Below are 25,984 nucleotides of genomic sequence, written 5' to 3'. Positions count from 1 at the left end.
AACCACTAAGGAGGTTCACGATAACATAAAATATATCAAAAATAGCAAGTCACCAGGTATTGACCTCATTAATGAAAAAATCTTAAAACAATTACTATTAAAAGTAATACGACTAATTACAATAATATATAATGCAGTTTTAAGATGTAGCAGTTTGCAGTTTTAAGAAAGCAATACTTTCTGTTTATATGTAAATTAGCTCTAATTATAATGCTGTCCAAACCTGGTAAAGATTCGCTCAAAACTTCCTCTTAGAGGCCAATATCACTTCTTCCGATATTTTCAAAAATATTAGAGCAAATGATATACAGTCGTCTTGAGTCCATAATAGAAAAAGGGAAACTAATACCAGCCCACCAGTTCGGGTTTAGAAATAAATACTCTACCATAGAACAAACACCGAAGTTTGTCAATGAAACATTTGCAGCAATAAAGAAAAAACAGTACTGCGCAACACTCTTCATGGAGAAAAAGCATTTGATAAAGTGTGGCTCGAACAGCTTCTACAATAAAATAAGAACACATTTCCCCAAATACACAATCTACTCATATCGTACCTAAGCGACCGGATCTTTGTTGTGAGGTGATATAGGTAGGAATAATCGACTCCAAATAAGGAATAAAATGATTTTTATTCACACGACGTTGTAATACACGTACAACTCTGTACGTGATTCCTTGAGGACACTTCGTGGCATTCTGCCTCACTAATTCTTTTCCCCCAATATTGGGACCTCGAGTTCTCCGTGGAAGAGTGTAATGCAGCGTTGGAGAAAGACCATACGGCTCGCACACTTTATTGCATGGCCTACTCAAGGGCCTGAAGGCCAACTCGATGTTGCCTATTAGTCGAAGGTTTCTCTACGCCCATCCAATGTGTCACCATAGTTGTAAAAATTCTGAAATCAAGGTTATTAAAGCAGGCGTACCCCAAGGAAGCGTTCTAGGATCTATACTGTACACATTCTACACAGCTGATATTCCAACCACGAACTACAGCAAAATACTAACGTTTGCTGATGATACCGCTGTACTAGCTGTACATAGCGATCCAAAAATAGCGATCGCGTTATTACAAGAACATATTATACAAATAGAAAAATGGCTGACAACAAAAAAATAAAAGCAAATCCCAACAAATGCAATCACATCACATTTACACTCTGTAAGAAAAAATCACAGGATATCAAATTAAATAACATGGTTATCCCTCTCACATAAAACGAGTAAAATATTTGGGGTTCCACTTGGTTTCAGGGCTTACATGGAAGCATCGCATCAAAATAATAACAGATTACATACGAATTAAGAGACGACAAATGTATTGGTTAACTAGCCAAGAATCTAAACTGTACATAGAAAATAAATTAAGAATTTATAAACCAATCATAAAACCAATATGGACCTATGGAATACCATTATGGGGAACTGGCGCAATGAGTCATGTAACAAAATTAGAGTCACTACAATTAAAAATACTAAGAATAATAATTAATGCACAGTGATACTTTAGAAATGACGATATACGTAAGGTCTTAAAAATGCTAATAGTTAGGGAGAAAATAAACTGATACGCAAAGAAACATACAGAGAAAATCGAAGCACATCCCAATCAATTACTGTGCAACTTTCTAGAATTGAGCCCTGCTGGCCGGGACCTCTGACTTGCGATGTTGCCGCTCTTCTAGCTTCTAAGTGGTAGTTCTCTCACAAGGCGCGCACCCTGCTTAACGGGTCTTAACCAATTATCTACGTTTACTCAGTCGTGGGACCTTACCTATTTATCTGCCATCTATCTTTTTCTTTTTCTACAAACCCAACCAGCGTCTTTTTCATGACAACTAAGGAAACTGTCGAATCTTATTGGTAATTTAGGAAGGCCTATGGCGCACGGAAGAAATGATGAACAACTCCGAAAATGTTGCGTCATAAGACGGTATAATTTATGCGATTTTATGCACTAGAAATATATTTATCGCAAATGTGAATATGTAACAGTTATTTCAATAATGTTTAAAGACTAAATTAATATAAATAACACACTGTTATTGATTTATATTACACTTCAGAAATAAAAAAAAAAACAAACTGTACTAAACAGTAAATAACAAAAAAGATGGAAGTCGAAATATTTCTGAAACAGTGAGAGATAAAGTTTTGTACATTTATGTCATTGTTACATTGACTTTGGAAACTGAACCTTTAAGTTATAAAACTTTACGACTTTAGATTCGATCAAAATTCATATAATTAAAAATGTTTTTCAACGAAAAAATCTACTCATATAGGTAATGATATATTAAATTTAAATGTAATTGAGGTAATACATTTGTTTCATCGACCTGCCTCGCCATGACATCAAAAACGAAGTTATGCATAAAGGTTGCTTGAAGAAATACCGTAAAATCTCGATTATCCAAACTAATTGGAGGACATGGATGTTCATATAAAACATTTTTCGAATAATAAATCACACTTTTTTATGTTGATCTTCATTTATTTAAAAAAAGAACATAAATATTATATCTATACAAGGTGTGAAAAACTACCGCGACCCTTGAATATCTCGAAGGAAAGCATTTTCGCTGAAAACATTGAATGATCAAATTTTAGGATTTTTGTGTTCCATCAGGTGGATTGATCCATTCTTGGGCCCAGAATCCATGGTGGGTTCTGTAGGGTCTAAGTCAAAATTTTTAAATGAAAATCTCCATTTTTTATTGCAAATTGAAACATTTTGAGCCTCATTTAGATCGAGGTCCATTTACAAGCTCATATAACGCGAGACAAGTCTTCAGCAAGAAATGCTCAAAAAAATCGTAATATCGTGGAAAATGTTACATAGTTGTAGTATTTATTCAATTTTGAAAAACAAGATCGACTTATTCTAATGAAGATTCCTATTTTTTATTGCCTGCTTGTCTTCAAGACATCTTCCCACTTCGTGTATACATTTCGGAATTAGGACTCAGATCCTTGTTTAGACTTTGTAAAACTCAATTCAACCCATACGAAAGTCAAGCATTCAATCTAGACTTTATAGCAATGAAGTTTATTGTGTCCTAACATAAGGTCGGGACATGGTTCATCCCACCAAAACTGGATCGAGAGAAAATCGAACTACTAATCAAGGCAGTATCGGATTCTAATGCAACATGAAAGGAAACCAAGAATTCAAACAGTTTTAATGTATTAATTGTTCGAATTGGCCTAAAAATGAACCAATCCACTTAATAAAACATAACAAATTCTAAAATTTTGTTTAATCTTTTCAGCGAAAATGCTTTCTCTTCGAGATATTTAGTGGACCTGGTACTTTTTCCATAATCTGTACAATAATAGCAATCATAAATAACAGATTTAAACCTGATTTGATTAATGATTTATGGGTCCCAAGTCTTCTTAGTTACTAAATCATACAACCATTTTAGTAAATTTAATTCAGTAAAATTATATTCTTTTTGTATTGCGTATCATCTCAGCCCCATATCATCATTATCAATTTATTCACATTATTATGCTTCTCTTATGCTGTGATAGGTTATAGTGCTAGGCTAAATCGTTACTGATTTTTACAATACATGGCAGAGTGTACGAACCGCTTTGACTTAAAGTATTTACATAAGAAATGTGTTCAGATCGTAGAGAATTCAGATAATGAAGGTTCAGATAATCGTGGTCCTGCTGTATTTTAAAAGACGTAAATAACAGGATAGCCAATTCATTCATTTTATTTCCTTGTTCGTAACGTATAACATGTAATATCTGTCAACAGTATGATACAAAATCACCCAAGCGTCGGAGAGACACTGAAAGATCTTTTCCAACATTTCTCGCAGCAATGTGTAAGGAAATCCATCGAAATGCGAAGTCTGTTCTCTGTTTATTGCGGTTTTACGCGGCTAGGATGGGTAAAGAATGCCGAAAGAATTCTTGTTAAATCAGTTCGACTTTTCAAGCGGTTGGGTTGACGAATGCTACTGTGTACCCTCACCTCGACAAAATTCAATAAATCACCGAAATCCTTCAACCAAAAGCTGAGGAACGAAGAGGATATTCTTCAAAAATCTCATAAAATGTGAGGAAACTTCATTTTCAAGAGACTATCTAAAAATTTTGTATGTTTTAAAATTATTCAATTTTTTTTTACCGTTTCAGTATACATATTTCATCAACAACAGTTCAGGAATACCGTTACTCAAATGTTAATATTTCAAACTTGCAGTATAATAGAGTTATCAGTCTACGAGAAATTGGAACGTTCTTTTCATGGTGTCATGGAAGTGTTAGCTCTTTTTCACCTATTACCCTATCTGATAGTAAAGCAATCATATAGTCAATTTTGTAGTAATAGGAATTTTCAAATTTTTGCAAATTTTGGTAAACATCCGCTATTAGTCCTCTAAATTGCAATTCGAGGCAACACTGTACAACAGAAATTAGGCTATTTCTATCTTCGAATGATTCAGTTAGTGATAAAATTGTTTCCTGATTAAATCTAAATAACACCTCTATAGGTAAACTGGTGATACACTGATTAATAGTTTATATCCACCTCAAACATCTAGAATAAATTTACCAGACGGTCAGTAATCCGATTTGATATAACATAGCAGGTGGACCGTTCTCAAGGTAATCTTTAACAAATAAGGCAATAGCTCCTGACGATCGAATCTGTTCTCAATACTTATAAAATGGAAAGAATAGAGTCAGCAATCTTTGTTTTGGTCAATTCGATTTAGTTGGGTCTTACAGTTTTGGCTTCTGGCATATTTGTTCTACTCTTTCAACAGTTTGTTGCTAGACTATAGTGACTGATGTATGATTGTTTAGGAAAAATAGAATCATTATGAATGATACTAAAGACTCTATTTGCGAGAATATTGGTATATTCTAAAAAAGTAATAAGTGTATAAGAATAAGTTAATATGAAATATTTTGAGACTGGATAAGTTTGGGAAATAAACTTCTCATAAGAATTTTTCAACATTCAAATATACAAGTTTTCTTGAGTACTTAAATAAATATTCAAATATTAATCAAATATTGAGGTACTTATAATGATTTGTAGACATTAATCGAATACCACAGTCTTTCTAAGTGTATTTTTGTATCTCTTTGCTCTTAATAACTTTAACGAACTGTATGTAGTAACAAGAGATATTCTATCTTTTTAATCCAGAAGTTTTTAGATAATAAGCAATCAAGTAAGTAATACTTAAATTTGACATTCCAATATATTCGGACACTTAAGGAAAGCATAACATTTTTATAGAAAATACACGTATATTTAAACAGTTGTACATTTTAATGCTTTGCTGAATATCTCTTCTTATTAGTAACTTATTGTAAATGTTTGAACGCATTAAATGCGTTCAAGATAATTTTTGTCAAATAATCATGTGAAATAGCTTTCTACTGTTCTATTAAGTTGGGAATCTACCGGCAAGCTAAATTAAGCTACTATGCTATTGTATGTGTATTATATACATATGTACATTGTATTGAAGCAAATATTTTTAAAGTTAGTACAACATAGCGTACCATAGCTTAGTTCAGCTTGTCGGTGGATTTCCGGCCTTAAACATATTTTCAATTCTTCTTTTGTTCTTATTGAAGTTTTAAAAATACTGCAATCTAATAATTGAAATTCAATAATTCAATTCTAATTTAATTTGTCTAAAATGTTCCTTGCAATCGAAATTGTAATGACTGAAGTTTTAAAAGAATAAAGCAAAATTATCTTTTTACTTTCATAGGTTCATTGTATGTTCCGATTTATATGAATTGAAATACTACACATTTCACTATCCTACATTGAATGCTTTTACTAATATTTGAATAAAATAAAAATATTATAGTTTGATTTTCGGAAGAAGAGACCTGAGCTGGGAGCGGCTTATTTGACAACGTGACAACGTTGCACGTTATTTGAGTCCCCACCAAACTGCGGACGACTGAACGCCACGCCTGAAGTCTCTTCTTCCGAAAATCAAACTATAACTGTTTACATGCGCAAAAGATATACAGAATATTTTCAAACATGTGGAACATTTTTTAGAGAATACGTTCTACATACACAGGAAGTGAAAAAAATTCATGTAATCATATGTCCAAAAATACTTAGTTTGTTAGTTATACGCTGCACAAGAATTAATTTATTAGTAAACAAGAATTAGAATGTTCAAATTTTGAATTTTGTACCAAATTATACTCTTTTTGTATCATGCCGTACCGTTAAAATAATTCGGATACTTCGATAAATGCGTGAAAAAATATAAAAAACAAAAATTTCATGTGAAGTTAGCGCCTACTTTTTGGAAAATTGATATTTCCAAGTTTGTACTGATTTATATTAAGATTATACGTGTTCCTACTGTCTTTTTTGTACCTTAACGGGTTCAAACTTACAGGATCTTCAAAACCAATCAAGAACAAGCCATCTTGATTTTGGAGATTTTCAAAAATCTGCGACGGCCTTGTGAAAGAGTGTCGTTTGTATTTGCTTCTACCGTTCTTCTTATCGCCAGTACCTCAAAATGTTCGGAGTTGCAAGGATTTCAAAATTTGATAAACAGTAAACTTTTTTGGTTTTAAGGATACTCCAAATTTTTGACCGCCATGCGAAAAAACATCGTTTATACCCGCTTTTAGTGTTTTTTCTTTTGTCTATATTTATAATGGCTCAGAGATACCAAATTTGCAAACTTCGATCAAGGGTAAACTTTTTTAGATTTTGCGTTACTCGAAATCTTATGACCACCTGGTAGAAAAACATCATTTGTATCAGTTTGTACCGCATTCTCTTTCGTTTGTATCTTAAGAAATAAATTCACAAATTGCGGTATTTTTCCGTATAGCGTTAAAGATTTCGAACATCTTAAAAAATAAAAAAATTTACTCTTGATCAAATTTTGAAATCCTTGTATCTCCGAACATTTTGAAGTACAGATGATAAGAAAAGCGTTACAAACAAATGCAAACGATGCTCTTTCACAAGGTTGTAGTAGATTTTGAAAATCTTTGAAGTCAAGATAGCTTGTTATTAATTGATTTTGAAAATCTTGTTAGTTGGAATCCGTTAAGATACAAGCAAAGATGAGGACGGTACAAAGAGGTACAAGTTTAGCACAAATCAGAACAAACTTGAAAATATCGATTTTCGAAAAGGTAGGCGCCAACTTCACATGGAAGTTTTGTTTTTTAGTTTTTTTTTCGTGCATTTATTAAAGTATCAACATTACTTTAACGGTACAACATGGTACAACACGGATACAATTCGATACAATATTAAATACTTGAAATTTCGAAAAAGTAAGTGCCAACTTCACATACATTATTAGCCAGTGATTGTCAACCATTGACCATATTCCAAACACATCGATAGCAATGCTTCTGATCACACAACAACCATCGATTACCATTAACTACTATCGATCTAACATCAAATGCCATAGATTAATTTTCTGCAACCATCGAACGTAAAAGCATACCTTTAATACCTGTTGCCAATCTAGTCTAACGTGTAGCAGCTACTGTAATCCGCGGTGTATTAGGCATTGCATGTCCGTGAAAAGTTGACTAAGCAAAGAAATGCTGGTCTGATTGGCCTACAGATTCCCACTCTAGTTTAGGAATTCTAACACATCGACCTACCGTCACATGTATGGGCTGAAAGATGCGATGAAGATCGACAATAGATCATGTTGAGAGAGCGAGACAGATGGTGATGCTCCTTACCCTTGTGCCGCTTCACCAGACAACTTTTCGCAGATGCATAGTATATAGTAGTAATAAGTAGTATGTAATAAGTCATGATCACCGTGGTGTTTATATCGCCAAATTTTTTACCTGATAACCTAACTGTCATAACCGTCAATATCACGAAACAACACATAAACGATAAACTGATTTTATGAGTGAGAGAAAACAAACGGTGGCTGCAGTGGGAGCGAATTGGTTTAGTCGGTTGTAGCTAGTGGTTGAAGATCGCTGGCGGTGACTGTAATGGGACTGCTGCTTTAAGTAAATTAGATGAAGGTTGTCAACAAAATATTATTACTAATATATATTAACAAAGATTACTTCATAGATAATATAACAAGAATACATTTTATTATTTTAAGGGAAAGTAGGATACTCCATTTTGATCACAATATAATGTAAAGTGGAGGCAGATCGAACGTTATACCATCAGACATTTTAAGTTCAATGTGGGCTTCCCCACCATTCTTTATAATATTACCACGTATATTGTCTACACCTTATATAATAGAAACTGATAAATCTTTTGGATACACTTGCGTTGAATGTAGAGAATTAACTTGCAAATATGCTGTGGTAAACAATATTCATTACCTCGAAATTCGTGCAATCAACATTTTCTCTTTGACACCTTTGACTGTCATAACGTTCCAATCTTCCAACGTTTCAAACAGCAGGCAGACGCATAAAGTGGAATCGCAACATCACTGATAACACGAAACCGGAGAAATTGAACAGGACATGTCTACATTTGTAGGGTCTTTATCGATTTCTGAACTAACAGCAATTCAATTCTATTTGCCATTTAATCTCGTGATAATGTTTTTAGGCAAAAAGACTGAATTTTTACTCAAGCTCAGTGCAAATATTGAAAGAGGACGTATTTTAAAGCAATACATCAAAATGATTAATCGTATTGCGCTGCCTCGCATAAAAAAGCGGCGGGAACCAATGACTGAAGATTTAATCGAAAATACCCAATAATATCAATTAATTAACTAGCTACAAAATTAGCGAGAACTGTGATTGAGATGAATACAAATATGTCATTTAAATTTTCTTGCTTCCTGTACCTGTTTGTAGGTATACCATATTCTATTAGAGTTAAGCATTATTGAAATAAAAAATTATTTAGGTAGAAAATTATGTAAACAACGAATTAAATAGCAGATAATTCCAATTATCGTTATTTAAAGAACCACAAATAAAAAATTTATTTTGTCTCTTTAGAAATAATTAGGAATATAGTGAGAATAGTTGAAAATACGGTTACATTATAACGTGTGAGGCTGTTCTCAAGCCCCTAGCACTCGATGGCTTGTGGTCAAATAAATTATCAATAAAGATACAGATAAAGATGAAAAAATTATTCAACGCTTAAGATGAAAACTTCACGAATAGAAAAATTATCTACATTCGTGGAGTAAATTTTGTATTTTTTATTCGATATTTGAAATTTTTATTCAAATACAAATTTTGCCTATTTCTGTTTTCTATTAAGAAGTACTTTTTATATGTATAATGTTACTTAAAGAAATAATAGAATATTTCAAAATAGTCTTTTGTCCTTTAAAGCTATCTAAAATAAACCAGCATACCATCGCTGGAAACAGGCGACGCGACATGAAGGCAACAATATTTTTTCTTCTTCTATACTATTAGATAAAAAAGGTTAGAATGTTGTTGCCGTTGCCCGTAATTGTATCCCAGACTATACGCGACTTTAATATGGAAATTCACAGCGTCGTTAATGAGGAAATAAAAGATAGCAATACGACGTTATTTCCACGTCGAATTTCAAACGGTCATCTTATTTCTATTTTGAGAGTAAAGCAGATAAATTTTAATCAACCTTCTCTGTGTAAACAATCACAATCCTTACAGTCGTCTTTAGCAGTAATAAAAGTCTCTCTAAAGCAGTCGAGAAAATGAGAAACGCCACGTTAAGAGACCAAGTGATTAAAGTGAAAACGAGGATTGCGATAAGGTAAACTTATTTGCTCTGAACGTTAAAGATTCTATAGTATTAGTAAAATTGATACCAAACCGATAATGAAAGCAAAATGTGAAGTTTTAAACGACTGACAAGGCACATTTCCTTATACGAATCCTGATATCTTAAAGCTTGGTATACATTAGGGCGGAGACTATCCGAATAATCGAATATCCAAATATCCAGATAATGACATTATGGATTATTCGTAATACGGATTTTGTATATCCGAATTTTTTCTCAAAAAATCCAAATATCAATTTGATTTATGTAGTTACGTTTATCAGCAAAGATGTAACTGTATAAATCTTATTCAACAACGCAAACTGCAGGGTCCCAGACTCACCATCATGTATATATTTACGATCTACCTCTATTTTTAGGAAAACTTAGGAAAACACTCTTAGGAAAAAGGTTTTCTTTTTAGTTATTTAAAAATTGAGTTAACTTGGCTGTCGTAGCGTGCTGACGTGCGTGATAGTACTCTGCGAAGTTTCTGTTACAAACTCAGGGAGTGCACATTCTTTGTAACCCAACGTAACGTAACACAAATAAATCTAGTAAAGAATTGCATCGCTAGTACATGTCTAATACTAGCGCCTTTTGACTAGATCTTCTGAACTCGGAAATCTAAGTCGAAGATGGTTCAAGAAAAATCATCGATATAAATTTAGATCGCAACAGTCTACCACCTCCATGGCAATTCGCTGATACGTCTACAGTCTAGACGTGACAATAACAATAGTAAAAAACATAGACTGGAAGGAGATGAAATTATAAACACAGCCATAAACATCCCGTCGAATATCTCTGTTACCACTTCGGATAGATTAGCAGTTCTAGATTTCATCGAAGATCCTATGGAAGGCACTGAAACGACAATAGACCAAAACTCGTCCAAAGAACCCCTGCCTTCTACAAATCGTTTTCGGCGACGTTATCGATATACAAACAATGACAAATTCACTAAAAAAAGTCGTAAACAGGAATAAATATAACCTACAAATATAGCTCTCTGGAACGTCAACAGTCTAGCTCAGTATAAAAACGAGATGGAATTATTTTTAAATAATCAAGAAATACAAGTGATGCTCATATCTAAAACGCATTTTACCAATAAAAACTTTCTAAAAATAAACGGGTACAAATTCTATTACACACCCTAGTGGCACCCTAGTGGCAGAACTCATGGAGGCACTGCAATTATCATCAAATCCACCACGAACTCCCGTCGTTCAAAACAGACTACCTCCAAGCAACAAATGTGACGACAGAAGACTGGCATAGTTCAGTAACACTGTCCGTGATATACTGTTCATCCAGACATAACATCTCCAAAGATAACTTTGACTTTTTTTTCGAAAGCCTGGACGAAAAATTTATCGCGGGTGGCGATTTCAATGCTAAACATCCAGAATGGGGCAACAAAATCATCACTACGAGAGGTAGGAGCCTCTTAAAAAGCATGAACTCAAGTAGACAGAATTATCTTCGCTCAAACGAACCTATACTCTGGCCAACTGACGTTAACAAACTACCCAATCTACTAGACTTTTTTGTAATTAAAAATATCTCTTTGAGATATACCCAAATCAGTTCTTCGCTAGACCTTTCCTCAGATCATACACTAATCGTTGCAACAATCAACTTAACGATTATTGAAAACCGCCCAAACGGACAAATTCACAATAAAATTACAAACTGGTAGGAATTTAGGGTATGGGATAGGGTATAGGAATTTATTGATGTAGCAGCAGATAGCTTGAGTAACAATGTAATAAACGCTATTCGTTCCTCAATACTCAACCAGGAATTCGTAAGTAAACAAGACTATCCAGTTTACATAAAAAGAAAAATTTCCGAAAAATGTAAACTCAAAAGAATATGGCACTCTGCTGGACTGCCCGGAGATAAACATAGGCTAAACAACAGCACGAGAAAACTGATGAAAATCCTCCAAAATCTTAAAAACAGCTGTTTTCAAAAATATTTAGAAAATTTGTCCCCCTTATCGGACGCCAATTAATCGCTCTGGAAAGTAGCCAAAAGACTCACTCATTCACACCGCGTAAGGAAGATGGGCACGAAGCTCTACAGATAAGGCAAATGTATTTACTCTACAGATAACCTAAGTATTTAAACCACATTCTCTACCGTTCAACTTAGAAAAAATAGAAATCTGAGAATATCTACAATCATCTTTCCAAATGTCCCTTCCTATTAAACATTTTACAGTAACAAATAAGTAACAAAGCGATTAAAGAGCTTCCAAAAAAAGGAATAATATTCATTACATCGATATTTAATGCAATTCTTCGTCTAGGGTATAACCCAAAATCTTGGAAATTATCACTTATCCTTTTTCACGAGCCAGAGAAACCGATCCATGAGATAAATTTGTATCGTTCAATCAGCCTACTGTCAAAGATTTCCAAGTTGTTTGACAAACTGCTCACAAAACGCCTCCGTCTCATATTATAAGAGCTAAAAATTATTTCTAACCTAACCCAGGCCATCAATTTGGTTTTCGTAAGCAGCATTCAACAATAGTACAAGTCCATCATATAGTGTACGAAATCAGCCAAAACCTAGGAAAGAAAAAATACTGTTCCACAGTGTTTTTAGACGTTCAACAGGTGACCAGCCACGATGGTTTAATGTACAAACTCAAAGACATTCTGCCCTACCCTTACTTTTCCGCCTTATAATCGTACCTAACCAATAAATCCTTCAAAGTAAAATACTTAGACACCTCAACCTTTTCTATTAACTCTGGGGTACCATAAGGCAGTGTTCTCGGACTCCTCTTATACTCGTTATATACAGCCGACCTACCTACTCTCTCGGAGATAATGATTGCAACGTTTACTGATGGTACAGTCCTACTATCAGCCCATGAAGATCCGCAAATGACATCCACATTTCTTTAACGAAGCCTTGTCACTTTGGAAGAATGGTACCACAAATAGCGTTTTAAAGTAAATGAAAATAAATCTATGCACATAATATTTACCCTATGAAGGCAAACTTGCCCATCAGTAACTTATAACAACATCATACTTTCAATAAAAGACATGGTTAAAAACTTGGGGTTGCACCTCGACAGAAGATTATCGTGGAAATGGCATAGCAAAACTAAATGTAACTAACTGAAGTCGACAGTTAAACAGTTTTACTGGCTCTTTGCTAGACGATCAAATCTAAGCCTAGATAATAAATTACTACTCTATAAAGTTATTCTTAAACCCATCTAGACCTACGGAATCCAGTAGTGGCGAACAGCGAGCAATTCCAATATTTAAATACTCCAACGCTTTCAATGTGAAACAGCAAGAATAATCACAAATGCACCTTGGTATATAACCAACGAAAGAATCCATCGTGATCTTAGGATTCCAACAATTAAAGAGGAAATATCAAAATACAGCAACAGTTATAAAATACACGTAAGTAATCATCTGAACCTGCTGGTCATTCATTTGTTGAACAGAACAGCTCATGCAGGAAAATTAAACAGACACTATCAATCAAAATAACGCGTCTGACATTGCAGTCAGCCGCTGTGTTCAACACACGCAGTCGCATACAAGCGCACACAACACATGAGAAAAAAATGCAATAGATCATATACACACGGAGATGTTGCGTTGTGTGTGTTTCGACACTGCATTTAGGTCTAGGCAGTGGAAATTCCTCGATAAAACACAAAAAGAAAATAGAAAAAAGTTCAAATATATGTTTTAAATATGTATATATGAATGAAAATTTATGTAAAAAAATTACAATGTTTGTAAAATACTGTTATATGTAATTTAAATATTTAAAAAAGGAAAGAAAAAGTTTTCTCCAGATTAGGTATCGATCCTGGGGCATGTTACTTGCAGTCAAACTGTCATTCACAATTACCCAACCCCCTTCTTTCGAGGATACTATTAACATCTCAACATATAGGACGTGGCAGTGCGTGTGGTACAATTGAGAAGAGGGTGATTGGGTGAAACTAAAAGCAAAGAATATAATCTTTGTATAAGATACTTAGTTTTCGGTAAAACTTAAAATTTAAAGATTCGTCTGATACGTGTGTATTTGACTATCCCCGGGCTTCATACATATATGTATGATAGAATAAAGAGTGCTAATGTCATTGGTTTATACGTATATACCTGTGTACAGATCTGTTTTAATTGTTACCAAGAATTACGCATTAGCACAAGATATTTCACGAAATGTCATCGTTTAATTCCTAGATTCATCCCTCCGAATTTCATATAATTCTCTGAGGATCACACCGAAGAGTCTTCTAATTGTAAGTTGAAAAGTGAAAATATTTAGACAATCCCCAAGGTCGCTCGTGGCTCGTGCCGCTTGCCCACGACTTGGATAGCGTTTAAGTTTAAGTTTCAAGAGTGAGCGAGTAAGCTTCACTTTAAATGCGCCTTCTCTTCAGACTTTCTGAAGCTATCTAAAGTGGTCCAAAATACCGAGTTTCCGAACACACAGCTGGTTCGGTAGTGTGTGTAATGGAGGGGAAAATTTCTAGTAACGCACGTCGCCAATTTTGGTATCATAGATGTCGATTCCACATCGTTAGCCGTCCTAATCGTTTTAATCTGTTTTATGGATAACCCAGTAAAAAGTAATGCTGAGATATGGGTTTCGTCCTTGTATGAGAAGTTTTTAAGCTGCGAAAGGGTTCATTCGAAAGGAAAAAATTCAATGGATGGTAATCTGGTCATAATTTAACGAGATTCTGCTGATATTTAGTAATACGAGTGTTATAAAGTAGAACAAAAATCGATCGTTCACAGCCGTGGAATCCAAGCAATTTTATGTAATTTAGAGAGGGTTCTGAACGAAATCATGACCAAAGTGCGCTCCATTGAACTTTCTTCTTTCGAATGAACCTTTTTCCAGCTCAAAAGTTTCTCATACGGGGACGAAAAGTTAGCTTCCGTAAACCCATATTTTTACCATATTTTATCGGTAATGTCACCTCTTTGCCATATCCTAGTCTACCCCCTTAAGTATAGTAGAAAGAAAAATTGAAAACCAATTATTTGACAAAGGTTGAGATAGAGATAACTTTTTCGTTAAGTGTAATGAACAATCACAATGCTTAGTGTGCAAACGGAAACTTCTTGACATAAAGAAATATAATGTTGCTCGTCATTATGATATTTACAAAAAGGACATATGATACGTGTTCTGCATAATGTCGAGTGGAAATAGTAAGAAAGTTAAAGCAGGCAGAGACAGAAGCAGAGGATAGTAATTTAAATACGCTTCGGCAAAGAAGCGTTGCAGCTTCGTATGCCGTCGCCTTAGAAATCGTTTGAATCAAAAACAGTTTTTCTGGCGAAGAACTTATTAAAAATGTTTTATTGAGATGGTGAAAGTATTTGGAAATAAAAATGCAATTAAATATTTTCAAACAGTTTCATTGACGCGGTATAGCATTACTAATCACTGATTAGTAATCAGATTAATGACATTGATGGTCACATCGAAAATAAATTGAAAATATTGGTACAAGAATATCGTTATTTTTTACTATGTCTCGACGTAAGTACAGATATCACGGATATAAGCCAATTATGGATATTTGTTCGAATGATTTGTTACGTATGCATCAGTTGCGTGATCCTTTTAACCCTTTTTGAGAGCTGGAATGCATTGGGCTCATAGATAAGGCTCCGTCACTTCCTACCTATTTTATGTAATAGTTTTTCGAAGACTTTTATCAAAAATGTTACGTAGCGCCTGTATCCCCATCACTTTTAACATACAAACAAGAGATATAAAAGGCCTGGAAATCAAGTCTCCGTGGATCAGTTCTCGAGTACTTCTACAACGTTACTCTGTTCGTCTAGACCTTCAAATATCGGATTTTAGTTCTTTTCAGATTACTATTGTAACTTTGTAACCATACAGGACATAAAGTTGCTATTAGGTATTACTAATTATTCTCCGAGACACCCGTAGTACTCATTGCGTTAAGACTGACATTTTTATAATAATGTAGTTTATGTTTTAATATTTTAAACACGAGTAATTTCAATTTCACTTAACAACCAGAGTCATTATCCAAATCCAAACCAAATTGAACCCGCAAGCAATAGACTCTTGCTGCTCGGGGTGTATTGTTATGGTTATGAGTGTAACACCCCACGGCCTACTCTATCTCTATCTCTCTAACGCACTTCATCTCTCTCTATCTCGTTATATTTACTTCGCTCTCTCTATATCACTATTATATAATCGTTTATTACTTAATATCCTATTAATTATAGCAATTGTTAATATTTTTGTACTCTGCCTTGTATCATCTATTATAAGTTTTAATTATATTTCAATACAAGTACAACATATTTCATGCGTTTTTATCTAAAAACATTCACGGTTAGAATAAGTACGCCATTAGTAATAAAACATTGTGTACGTACGAACTCCAACTGGCGGGTACATAAGGAGCTGCAAGAGCAACAGGAGATACACTTCTCTGACATCAGGTTGCGGAAGCACGATCTGTAGAGGCAGCTGAGGTACTTATCCAATAAGATTGAGACCGCTCCTTTAGAGGTAATGACCGTTCTCCAAAGATCAAAAGTGGTTGATGCTCCTTTGCAGGTTTCGATTTGCGTAACCTTTATGACAGGTGCACTACGACGATTCCAAGCGAGTGCAATAAGGGCGATATCTTAGAGGCAGCTGATGTAGTAAGTCCAGTTAGACTGAGACTGCTTCTTCAGAGATAGCAACCATTCTAGAGTGATTAAGTAAATAATGCTCCTTCAAAGTTTAAAATTCGTGATTGCCACAAGCAGACGAATCACTTGTCAACAAGCGCTAGAAACTATTCTACGTCTGACAGATACTAAGATTGTTTCTAAAGAGTATTTTTCTCGAAAGCAGCGACTAATAATACGAGGTTATAGTCACCTATAGATTTGGCAGCGACTGAAGCATACGAGACAAAATCCATTGTTCACACGCATATATATACCCAAACTGCGTCTCATATCAACGCTATAGAGGACCCTCGTACTACGAATTGCATAGATTAACATATTTCTAATTAAAACTCGCGTAATCATATAACTATAGCCTAACACTCGTTCAACTTATTACATCCGACTTTTACCCGGTTCCCTTTTTCATTGTCAATGAGCGAAAAATGCTGATGCATTTCGTAATATGTTATGTAAACGATTGCAGCCAACTTCGCTGAGCTGTTTTGATAGAACAGTACATAAGCGTTCTCCTATTAAATATTACGAATTATGACCCAAAAAGGAATATTATAAGAACAAGTCCCGACAGCGTGCAAAGAGAAGTTGAATATGGAATTCTATCGAGTCAGTCAAGGATCAGAGCGAATCTCTGATCACCACCCACGCGAGAGCTGTAACATCGTAACAGCGAGGGCCTATTGTAACGTTTAGCAGAAAACTACATTAGAGTCGAAGGGTATCGCGAGTGTATGAGAGATACGAAAATGCGTACAGTAAAGAAACTGCGTCGAGAAGTGACGACAAACGACCAGTGACAGTTAAATCTACAAGGTGGTGACGTTGAGACTATGCAGACAGTGAGGAGGAATTGGTATGTAAATTACGTTTTGTTAAATATATAAAACTGAAAACCAGAAGCCTAGTCTATCAACTCACTTTCCCTTTTTTCTTTCATATATATGTACTTCTAAGATAAGCTTAAGCCAAATGTGCTTTAGCGCTTTAAAAGAGCAAGAACCCTTAAGGTTCTTCTCCGCCGCTTGAGACAATCGCCCGTCTATATAGAACATAACAAACTAAATATAAAGCGCAAACATATATCCTTTGCGTATTTTAAGTATAACTGATAGATAAATATATGTGTTCGATAATAATTACAATCAGTAGAACCTCACTTTTTATATATCGAGCTAATAATCATGTCATAATAGATATAATAGAGACGTTACACGAGTCTACTAACATTCCTATGGCTCCCTATGATAGTCATGCACAGGCCTATTCACACCAACCATCCTGCGACTCTCTGTGTTAGCTATGCACAGGCCTATTCACACCAACCATCCTGTAACTCTCTATGTTAGTCAAACACGGGTTTGTTTGCTACTAACAAAACTACTGTCTGCTACTCTCGTTGATACCAATCCTCGGCATCGCGGCCGAACTCTACTTGCCCTTGTGGCTCGTAATAAATTAATAATGACTTTTTTATCCATGAAGAACTATTGTCATTACTTCCTTTGCACTCTACTGCAAACGAATAGATATTTTCAATGCTATACGTGAGTAAGTTGAAAAATATGAAGAATTTTCCAAATGTTCCACGATAATCACAAACGAAGCGAAAGTAATGGTTGGTCACGAAATTGGATTGTGGGGACTTTTAAGAAAAATAGGATTACGTACACAATGTTGCAATGCATTGACCACCAAGAAGCTCTCTAGGGAGAAATATTAACGCTTACTCCAATTATGAAAGTTGTAAATATTACAGGTAGCAGAAAGCATTTTCACATTGAAAATATAAAACATTTTTGGAAGACATGAGTGCTGCATACGGAGATTTATGTGTATATAATAGCATACTTTGGTTAAATGCGGGAAAATGCTTGAAAAGGTATTTCAATTTAAATAAAAAGATATCACAATTTTTAAAAAATGATATAAAACCGGATATTACGGACATTCAGGAGAAATTTATAGATAGTAAATTTTGAAGTGAATTAGCTTTTCTGATGGATATAGGTAATATAGGTAATTTATATCACTTAAATACGAAATTACAAATTCAAAATCAAATCATATCAGATTTAAGTGATCACATTAATAGATTCCAATCAGTATTTATCAGTGTATTTGCGACCATGAATTTTTAGGGAGTTGGAAAAGGACTTATGATAAGGACTCAGGGTGTGTGGCCATGAAAGAGGAGTGAACGAGAGGTAATCAACATATAAATGATAAAGTATTTTTTCTTTATGAGATATGTAAAATCAAAATATTGTGTTAATATAACAGATGAATCATTAAATTCTTTGTTACCAATAGCAATCAATATGTCCGTTGATATACCAACACTTGTCAGCAGAATGACTCGTGCACAAATGTTCCATTAGAAATTGTAAATCAATATTTGAAATAATATTTTAATCTTATGAAGCTCATGAACATATCCATAAATTTGCTAACATGAAATTCTAGCTTCATCTCATGTTTGCAGATAAAGGCAGATAGATAACGAAACACAAAGAACCGATATGTCATTGTTTTTGCACTCTACACAAAGTTAGTAGTGTTTACGGAACTAGTGGGGAAACAAAAGAGACTAATAATGAGAGCATGTGACTTGCAGCCGAAAGAAGTTAGCCATTTCTAAATCTGAACTATGCCATGTTCGATATCATTTCCTTCGAAAAAAACATAAGAAATCGATTAGTGGTACTTGCGTCGAAATATAATAAGAAATGTAGAATTGCGTACTTTCGATTGCTAAGGCCTAGTCCTAGATTTATAGTTTATATTATTGCATTGTTCCTTGAGTTTGGGACCTTTGTTGGGGTAGCTTGCCAATTTGTCCGACCAGACCCGAAATCACCAAGGAACTCCCTACCACTACTAGAAAGTACTAGTGAGGAACCATCACATGTGGGAACAGCTGCATCCTGTTGTTAGACGATGCAACCCAACCCGTCCTAATGCCCAACATCCAATGGCAATTCCAGTTTCCTCTCTACCAGACCTGCAATACGTTCCTTGATAACGTAACGCGATGATACGATGCTACTTCGTGTTACATATCAATAACCATATAATATTACCCATATAAGACATATTGTAAATATAATGTAAAATAAAATAAAAGGTCAATATGAACTGAAATATGTATATAATATCGATTTCATTAAAATAATTGTTTAAAACATGTACATATTTTGTACAAAACTTAATAGTATCCAATATCTATATGTGAGAGCCAAATTAATTGAAGCCAAGTTTTTCGAAATTTAATTATCTATTTACTCTTTATTTCTCTTTCAAAGATACTGTATACATAAATACATATGTATATAAATAGATAAATAAATAGTTACATACATACATACGGGTATATATGTACATTTTTTTATCAGTATTGTATTAGTATTGTTCATTTTGACCTTCTATTTTATTTTGCATTATATTTACAATATGTCTTACATGGATAAGGTTATTTAGTTATTGATACGTAACACGAAGTAGCATCGTATCATCGCGTTACGTTACCAAGGAACGTGTTCCCTTCACTACTATGTCCAGCATAGTCCATCCTCCACTTCTAGTCACAGTATCCCACTAGAACTTAACCCTACTCCGGGATGATGTAAATTCGTTATGCGCTGGTAAATACTTTCCTGACAGGTCTGCTCTCTACTAGTCTAACACGAATGTCCCCTCATGGCCGAGATTTTCAGAGTAATCCTGGCTAGAGGTGTTCCGCTGGCTGCTAGTTCGTCAGGTCTGCACTACTGTATATCCAGATTCTTACTCATGGTAGTCAGATACTGACACAAAATGGATAATTTTACTTTTTCAATGTCATCTTTTTTAATATAACTCAAAATGGAATTGTCTAAGGACTCCTAAGATATGAGTTCACGTGACAGTAAGTCATGACTTTTGTTGTCATGACATTGTACAATAATATAATAGTATTAAGTTTTACTGTCACATCTAATTTTCACAACGACAAAAGTAATAACGTTTGCTGTCATGACCATAAGTCACAATTTACTGTCATGTGAAAACATACCATAACCAAAATTGGTAATAAGTGTTTCAAAGAGTGATTTATTTTTCTTAATTTACAAAATGATTCAACTTTTAACCAGTGGTTTTTATAAACCGTACTAGTATTGTAAGGCTTTAACTGTGTTATGATATCTGTAGTTTGATTTTCTAAGATTTTTTGGAACTATTTTCAAAGTTAAAATGTTAGTGTACCTCCGTCTCTCCTTCGTTATTCTTAGCGTTAATGATTTACACTTGACTCCCAATTTATAACTTAAAACTTGGCTGTATACTTTGCAAATGAAATTTTACAGGAGTTTCTCATCTAATAAATTACATCCGAAAGGAGTAATAACAGTCCAGAATAAGCAAGTTATTACGTAATTTGAGCTTTAACATGTTGAAAAACATTTAATATAACGGACAAGTTGATTGATCGTTAATAGGAACATTACTGCAGAGGTTTTTCTTGGCGTCGATTTTAGAGAACGTCAGAAGTAAGCATCTATTTTACGTGACCAAGTTGTTTGGTCCTCTCAGCAAATAGAAAACGAAATTAGCATCAGCACTGGATGTTTCGCGGAGGCGGAAGGCTCGCAGCACCAACAGGAAACTCTCTTGGCGGGAAAGGTTAATTCTCTTCCAACGTTATTCGTTTTTTACCATTCCGGTCCATTACGATACTGAACATCAAAGTTCACACTTAACGTCAGGACTTTTTCCAATGACTAAGTTTTGCTTGCTAATTGAGTTCCGGTTTCGTCGCCTTTGCTCTCATTGCATGATAGAACTAGCGTAAAACGAAAGTACGTAGGTGTGTACTGACTGTTGAAGAATTGATACTGTTACGGGAATGGAGAAAATAGCTCTCCTCGTTGACAAATTGTTATAGTCTCTGAAGAAAGCGGATAAAAATGACCGTTTGAAATGTCGGAAAGAGAAAATGGAATTTCAAGATGGCGTAATGTATCGTCTAAGGAGATCCTACATCTGTAGGTACACTTGGAGATTCTTGTGAAATGTTGAAAGATGAATCTGAGCGTCATGTAATATCCTTCTATGTACATTCCACAGAGATCAGTTACGGGTTTTGTTGTTTTGTATAGAAATACCCTTGAACTTGAAATGTTCAGTTAAATATAACGGAATGCGAATTAGCACGTGCGTGTCGTGTTCAATTGTAAGTGCCATTCTAAAAATTATCAGTTTAAAAAATAAAATCTATTATCATGCATAGATAGCAAATTCCTAAATGAGATATAGTTCTTAGACACGTTATCATTATATTTCTAACAGTTCTTGTAATATTCAACAATTTTAATTTGAAGAAATTATTTCTCCACATGAAAAAAATTTCACTATACCTATTTGATATCTAGAATATTAAGAGCATATTCCCACTCAAAGATGTCGACTTTATGCGCTGTTTAGAATGAAGAATTATTACACGTGCATAATTATAGAGCAAAATTTTTGAAACTTTACTTACGTATTATGTATAGGCTAATCTGATGTAATTTAATTTCATTTACATACATTAATAAGACACTTCTAAACATGTACATAAAATGAAAGTACTTTACAACGTCTACATGAAAATTAGCGACATTTTAAAGTATGCTATATTTTTACCCCACTATATTTTTATCCCACAATTAGTAGACTGCTCTGAGCAGACCAAATTAAATACTAATAAGGAATAGAACTTATTTCAAAGAATATGTTATTCTATTTAAATCACGCTGCTGGAAAAGTGTCAACGAATGTTTCTCAAACATTACCTTTTCATGTCTTCGGATTATTAGTATGTTTTTGTTATGTAAAATATTTAAAAACGCAATATAAAGGATCTTTGGCCTCTCGGGAAACAAACGATATGTAATTCTGTTATGGAATTTAATGAATGTTGAGAGGCAAAGAAATACTCTTACAAAACATTAATTCAATTTAAAGCAATGCGCTGATTCAAAGGATTATTAATGAATAGTTGCGCAGACTTTGATTACAAAGATCTTTTTTGAAACATAAAAGTATTTCTAATGTATTTCCACTGAATTCCTTTTCCGTTTGTTACTTTATCCAATTCAGGTCTTCCCCAATAAACTATAAAAGTGCATAGTAACAGTTTTTCTAAAGACACGGTTATAAAAGACAGAAAATATAGTACCATGAATTAATTTTATTTGAATTATGATATTCACTATTACCCACTTAGCAGTTACTATAAATTCTAAACGATGTTGTTTCATAACAAAAAAGATCTTTTAATCGTATAATATACGTCAGAATTCTAAAGGAGATATAAATTAAGGTGACACGAAATATAAAAATAGAATTTTGCTTGTTACTTACGATTTCTATTAGTAGACAAGAATTGCTTCTTAAGATTTGAGCTTAATTAACGTTCAGCAAATTTTTTAAAATGTCGCAAAAATTATTATTTTCGCTAAAATTATTATTTTTGTCGATATAAAGAAACTTGTTTTTATTTCTTCTTTCTGATTTTATAACAATTGATTAACATCAATTCTGGTAAAATTTTATCACCCTATACGCTCTACAGAATATGAAAAAAGATAAAAAATTATAAATAATACATGTAGGTGCATTATGCTAATCGATGTGAACAGAGGTTATTTGTCCGAAATACTTTACTGTTTATCAAGTTAATTTTAATTTTCTAATTGTTTAATAAAAATATATATTCTCTTCTGACATTAATAAGTTTTAGCACATTATACATATAGGTATTCACATTAATTCGTACAATACTGTAAGTACTGAGTAGTACGATTTAAATTTCATGTTGTTCATCATGAATTTCATTTTAAAAGGAAACATGAAGGCTCTGGTATTTTGAAAGGAAATATTTTCTACTTCGAAGATATACCAAAATTGATTTGAACAGAATTTTTACGATATATTTAAAAAATACAAAAATGGATACTTTAAATGCCACACCTCAAAATATGTTTCCAACGAAACCAGCTTTTTTTGATCTAATCTGGGAAAACTAAAAGCAAGTTGTATTCGCTATTGGAAAACAGTCACAATTTGTATTGTATCGTTATATTGCAATATAAATTTCCGAGAAAAGGAAAATTAACTCACGTATGCATCCATTTTGTTGCTTTGCTGCGGTTCGACGCGTTGCACACGTAGTTGTCTTCGAACAGCTTTCTATCTATCCCCTGCAACAGATCAAATAGCATCAATTAATCCGGCAATATCGAATAACAATGATAAACTCATGTTACAGAAAACAATTTTGATATCTTTCGAAAGGAAACCATCGATGCCACTTTTTTCCATGAAATGCTTTCTTATTACATTAATATTTTAATTAATTAAATAATAATTCTACATACTGTAACAGTGTTTTCTCCTTCTATTTCTAGTGAGTTTACTAATTCCTTTGATATTGCTTCAGATTGATAATTAATAAGGACCATAGGCTTATCAACGGAATCACGATTTCGTAAATTGACGACGAGATGGGAAGCTGAAGCGAGCACACCACACCCTTGTTTGCCGTTTCATTAGCCACTAGTATTAACAGCTAGTGGTAACCTATCCTCCCTTTACATTGGTGGTTTCACCACTCTGTCATCACGTCCAAATTATTACTCCACAAGCATCGTTTACTCCTAGTAATCAGAAAAAGGGCCAACTTTTTTTGAAATTAATTAGAGTTTCAACGTGCTGTGGATCACGAATTTTCTGAACAGAATTTCACCAAGAAAACAGATATCTCTTTTAATATAAATGTATTGCAAAAAATGTCTAGTTAAAGTACCACGACACTGTTAACTATGAAAGATGACTTAAAATACTATTACAAAATAGAAAAATAAAAGATACACCATAAGGTAAAAGTAAACAACAAGCCCCACTTTCAAAGGAAAAGTGTTACAAAAAATATTTTTCATTAATGTATCATTTTATTTATTAAATAACGGTAATGGTTACTTTCTCTACACAACGACTCCTCAATTATGAATAAAACGAAATGAAAGTAGTAGAAATAATGTAGTTATGTTTTCAAGACTTGAATGGAAAATTTTATAACACAGTGTTCAGATAAAATACCTCACACTCAAGAAATGCAGCTATATATAGAAGTCATAATATTATTCTTAATTAAATGTTATCGATTTGTGTAGTATTTACTTTAATATTTGATGAAAAATACGCTGTACTTAGAAACCAATATGAATTTAAAGTTGAAACTTGTTTTTCTTCACATTTGGGGCATTTTGTAAATTCTAATATATCAAACATCCTGATGTAAATTTAGTAACAACATATTGTTAAGAGGTGTAGGTAATATCAACTGAGATTAGTTTTCTTATTTTTCAAACATATGCCTTCATTTTTCATAAAAAGGTAGTTACATATAAAACTGATTTCATTCAGTATTATCTGCAAACTGTTTAGAGATCATAAATCAATTTTTTGGACATTTATCGAAGGAACATAATAATCACACCTTAACTTAAGCACGTTTACTACGGTAATTTATAATGTAACTTGTTGGGTAAATATATAAATTGGCGGCTTTCCCCAAAGTCGGCTATTTCGCTGAAATGTTTTCTTAAAACACTTACATATCATTAAAACGAGAAATCTATCTAAAAGATAATAAAAGCACTCTAATTTTTGCTGTTTTTATGTAAACACGTCAAATTAAAAAATTGTATTTATTTTGTGATAATGAATATAAATGTGATAATTCTTCAGTTTAATTCACTTAGCATTCATAAAATTAGATGTTTAGGTACTTTATAATGTGTGTACTAATGATGGGCTTTCTATGGATCCGAAAAAGGAGTACTTTCGAATTAGATGTCGAATCACATTAGCTTAGCTGCCACAGACGTGCATGTATAGTGTATTTGCGATCATTTGTACCAGGGTTTTTTTCGTAAACGGTAAACATTAGAAAAAAACGAAAGAAAAAGTTGTAGTACAATTGTACTTACAATAGAATGCTATACATTAATATTTAGAATATTCTTTGACAATCAGAGGACTCGACACATTATTTTATGTCGTATGAAAGTGTGCATTAAGATGTGTTCAACCATATAGTACACTATGGCTTTCAGGATTATACAAGGTTAGAAATAAAAGAAGTAAGTTTAACATCTCGTAATATCATATTTACTAGTATGTTGTACTGATATGTTAGACAAGAAAGTTCTAACGAGAAAGTTTTTCAATAAACACGAATATATTTTACAAAATACACGCAAAATACAATTCCGCGGAGAGCTTCCTCGATGAACCGTGAGGTACGAAAGGTTCTACAAGAGTAATGCGTTCTCGCAACAAGCGTCTTAGCATTCCTCCTACGTGTTGCTATTGCAAGGTCGTGTCCTGCCATGTGTTTTTCCCAGGTTTTCCCCAAAATGGGCCTGGTTGTCACTGTCACAGTGGAACGGCCGGT

At 33.6% G+C, this 25,984-nt stretch overlaps 1 protein-coding gene across 3 annotated transcripts in view; it reads right to left on the bottom strand.

Annotated features, from left to right (window-relative positions):
- LOC143180826 (parathyroid hormone/parathyroid hormone-related peptide receptor) overlaps nt 1–25,984 on the bottom strand; it is a 163,968-nt gene that overhangs the window by 49,157 nt on the left and 88,827 nt on the right. For all 3 annotated transcript variants that reach the window (XM_076380817.1, XM_076380818.1, XM_076380819.1), the window contains exon 2: nt 23,647–23,726. In XM_076380817.1, coding sequence (XP_076236932.1) covers nt 23,647–23,658 — 12 coding nt within the window. In that variant the 5' untranslated portion in view covers nt 23,659–23,726. The remainder of the gene's footprint in view (nt 1–23,646; nt 23,727–25,984) is intronic.

The sequence above is a fragment of the Calliopsis andreniformis genome, chromosome 6, assembly GCF_051401765.1.
Source record: "Calliopsis andreniformis isolate RMS-2024a chromosome 6, iyCalAndr_principal, whole genome shotgun sequence".
In the NCBI taxonomy this organism is placed as follows: Eukaryota; Metazoa; Arthropoda; class Insecta; order Hymenoptera; family Andrenidae; genus Calliopsis; species Calliopsis andreniformis.
The sequence above is the reverse complement of the archived record's forward strand: the minus strand, read 5'-3'. Positions and strand labels throughout refer to the sequence as shown.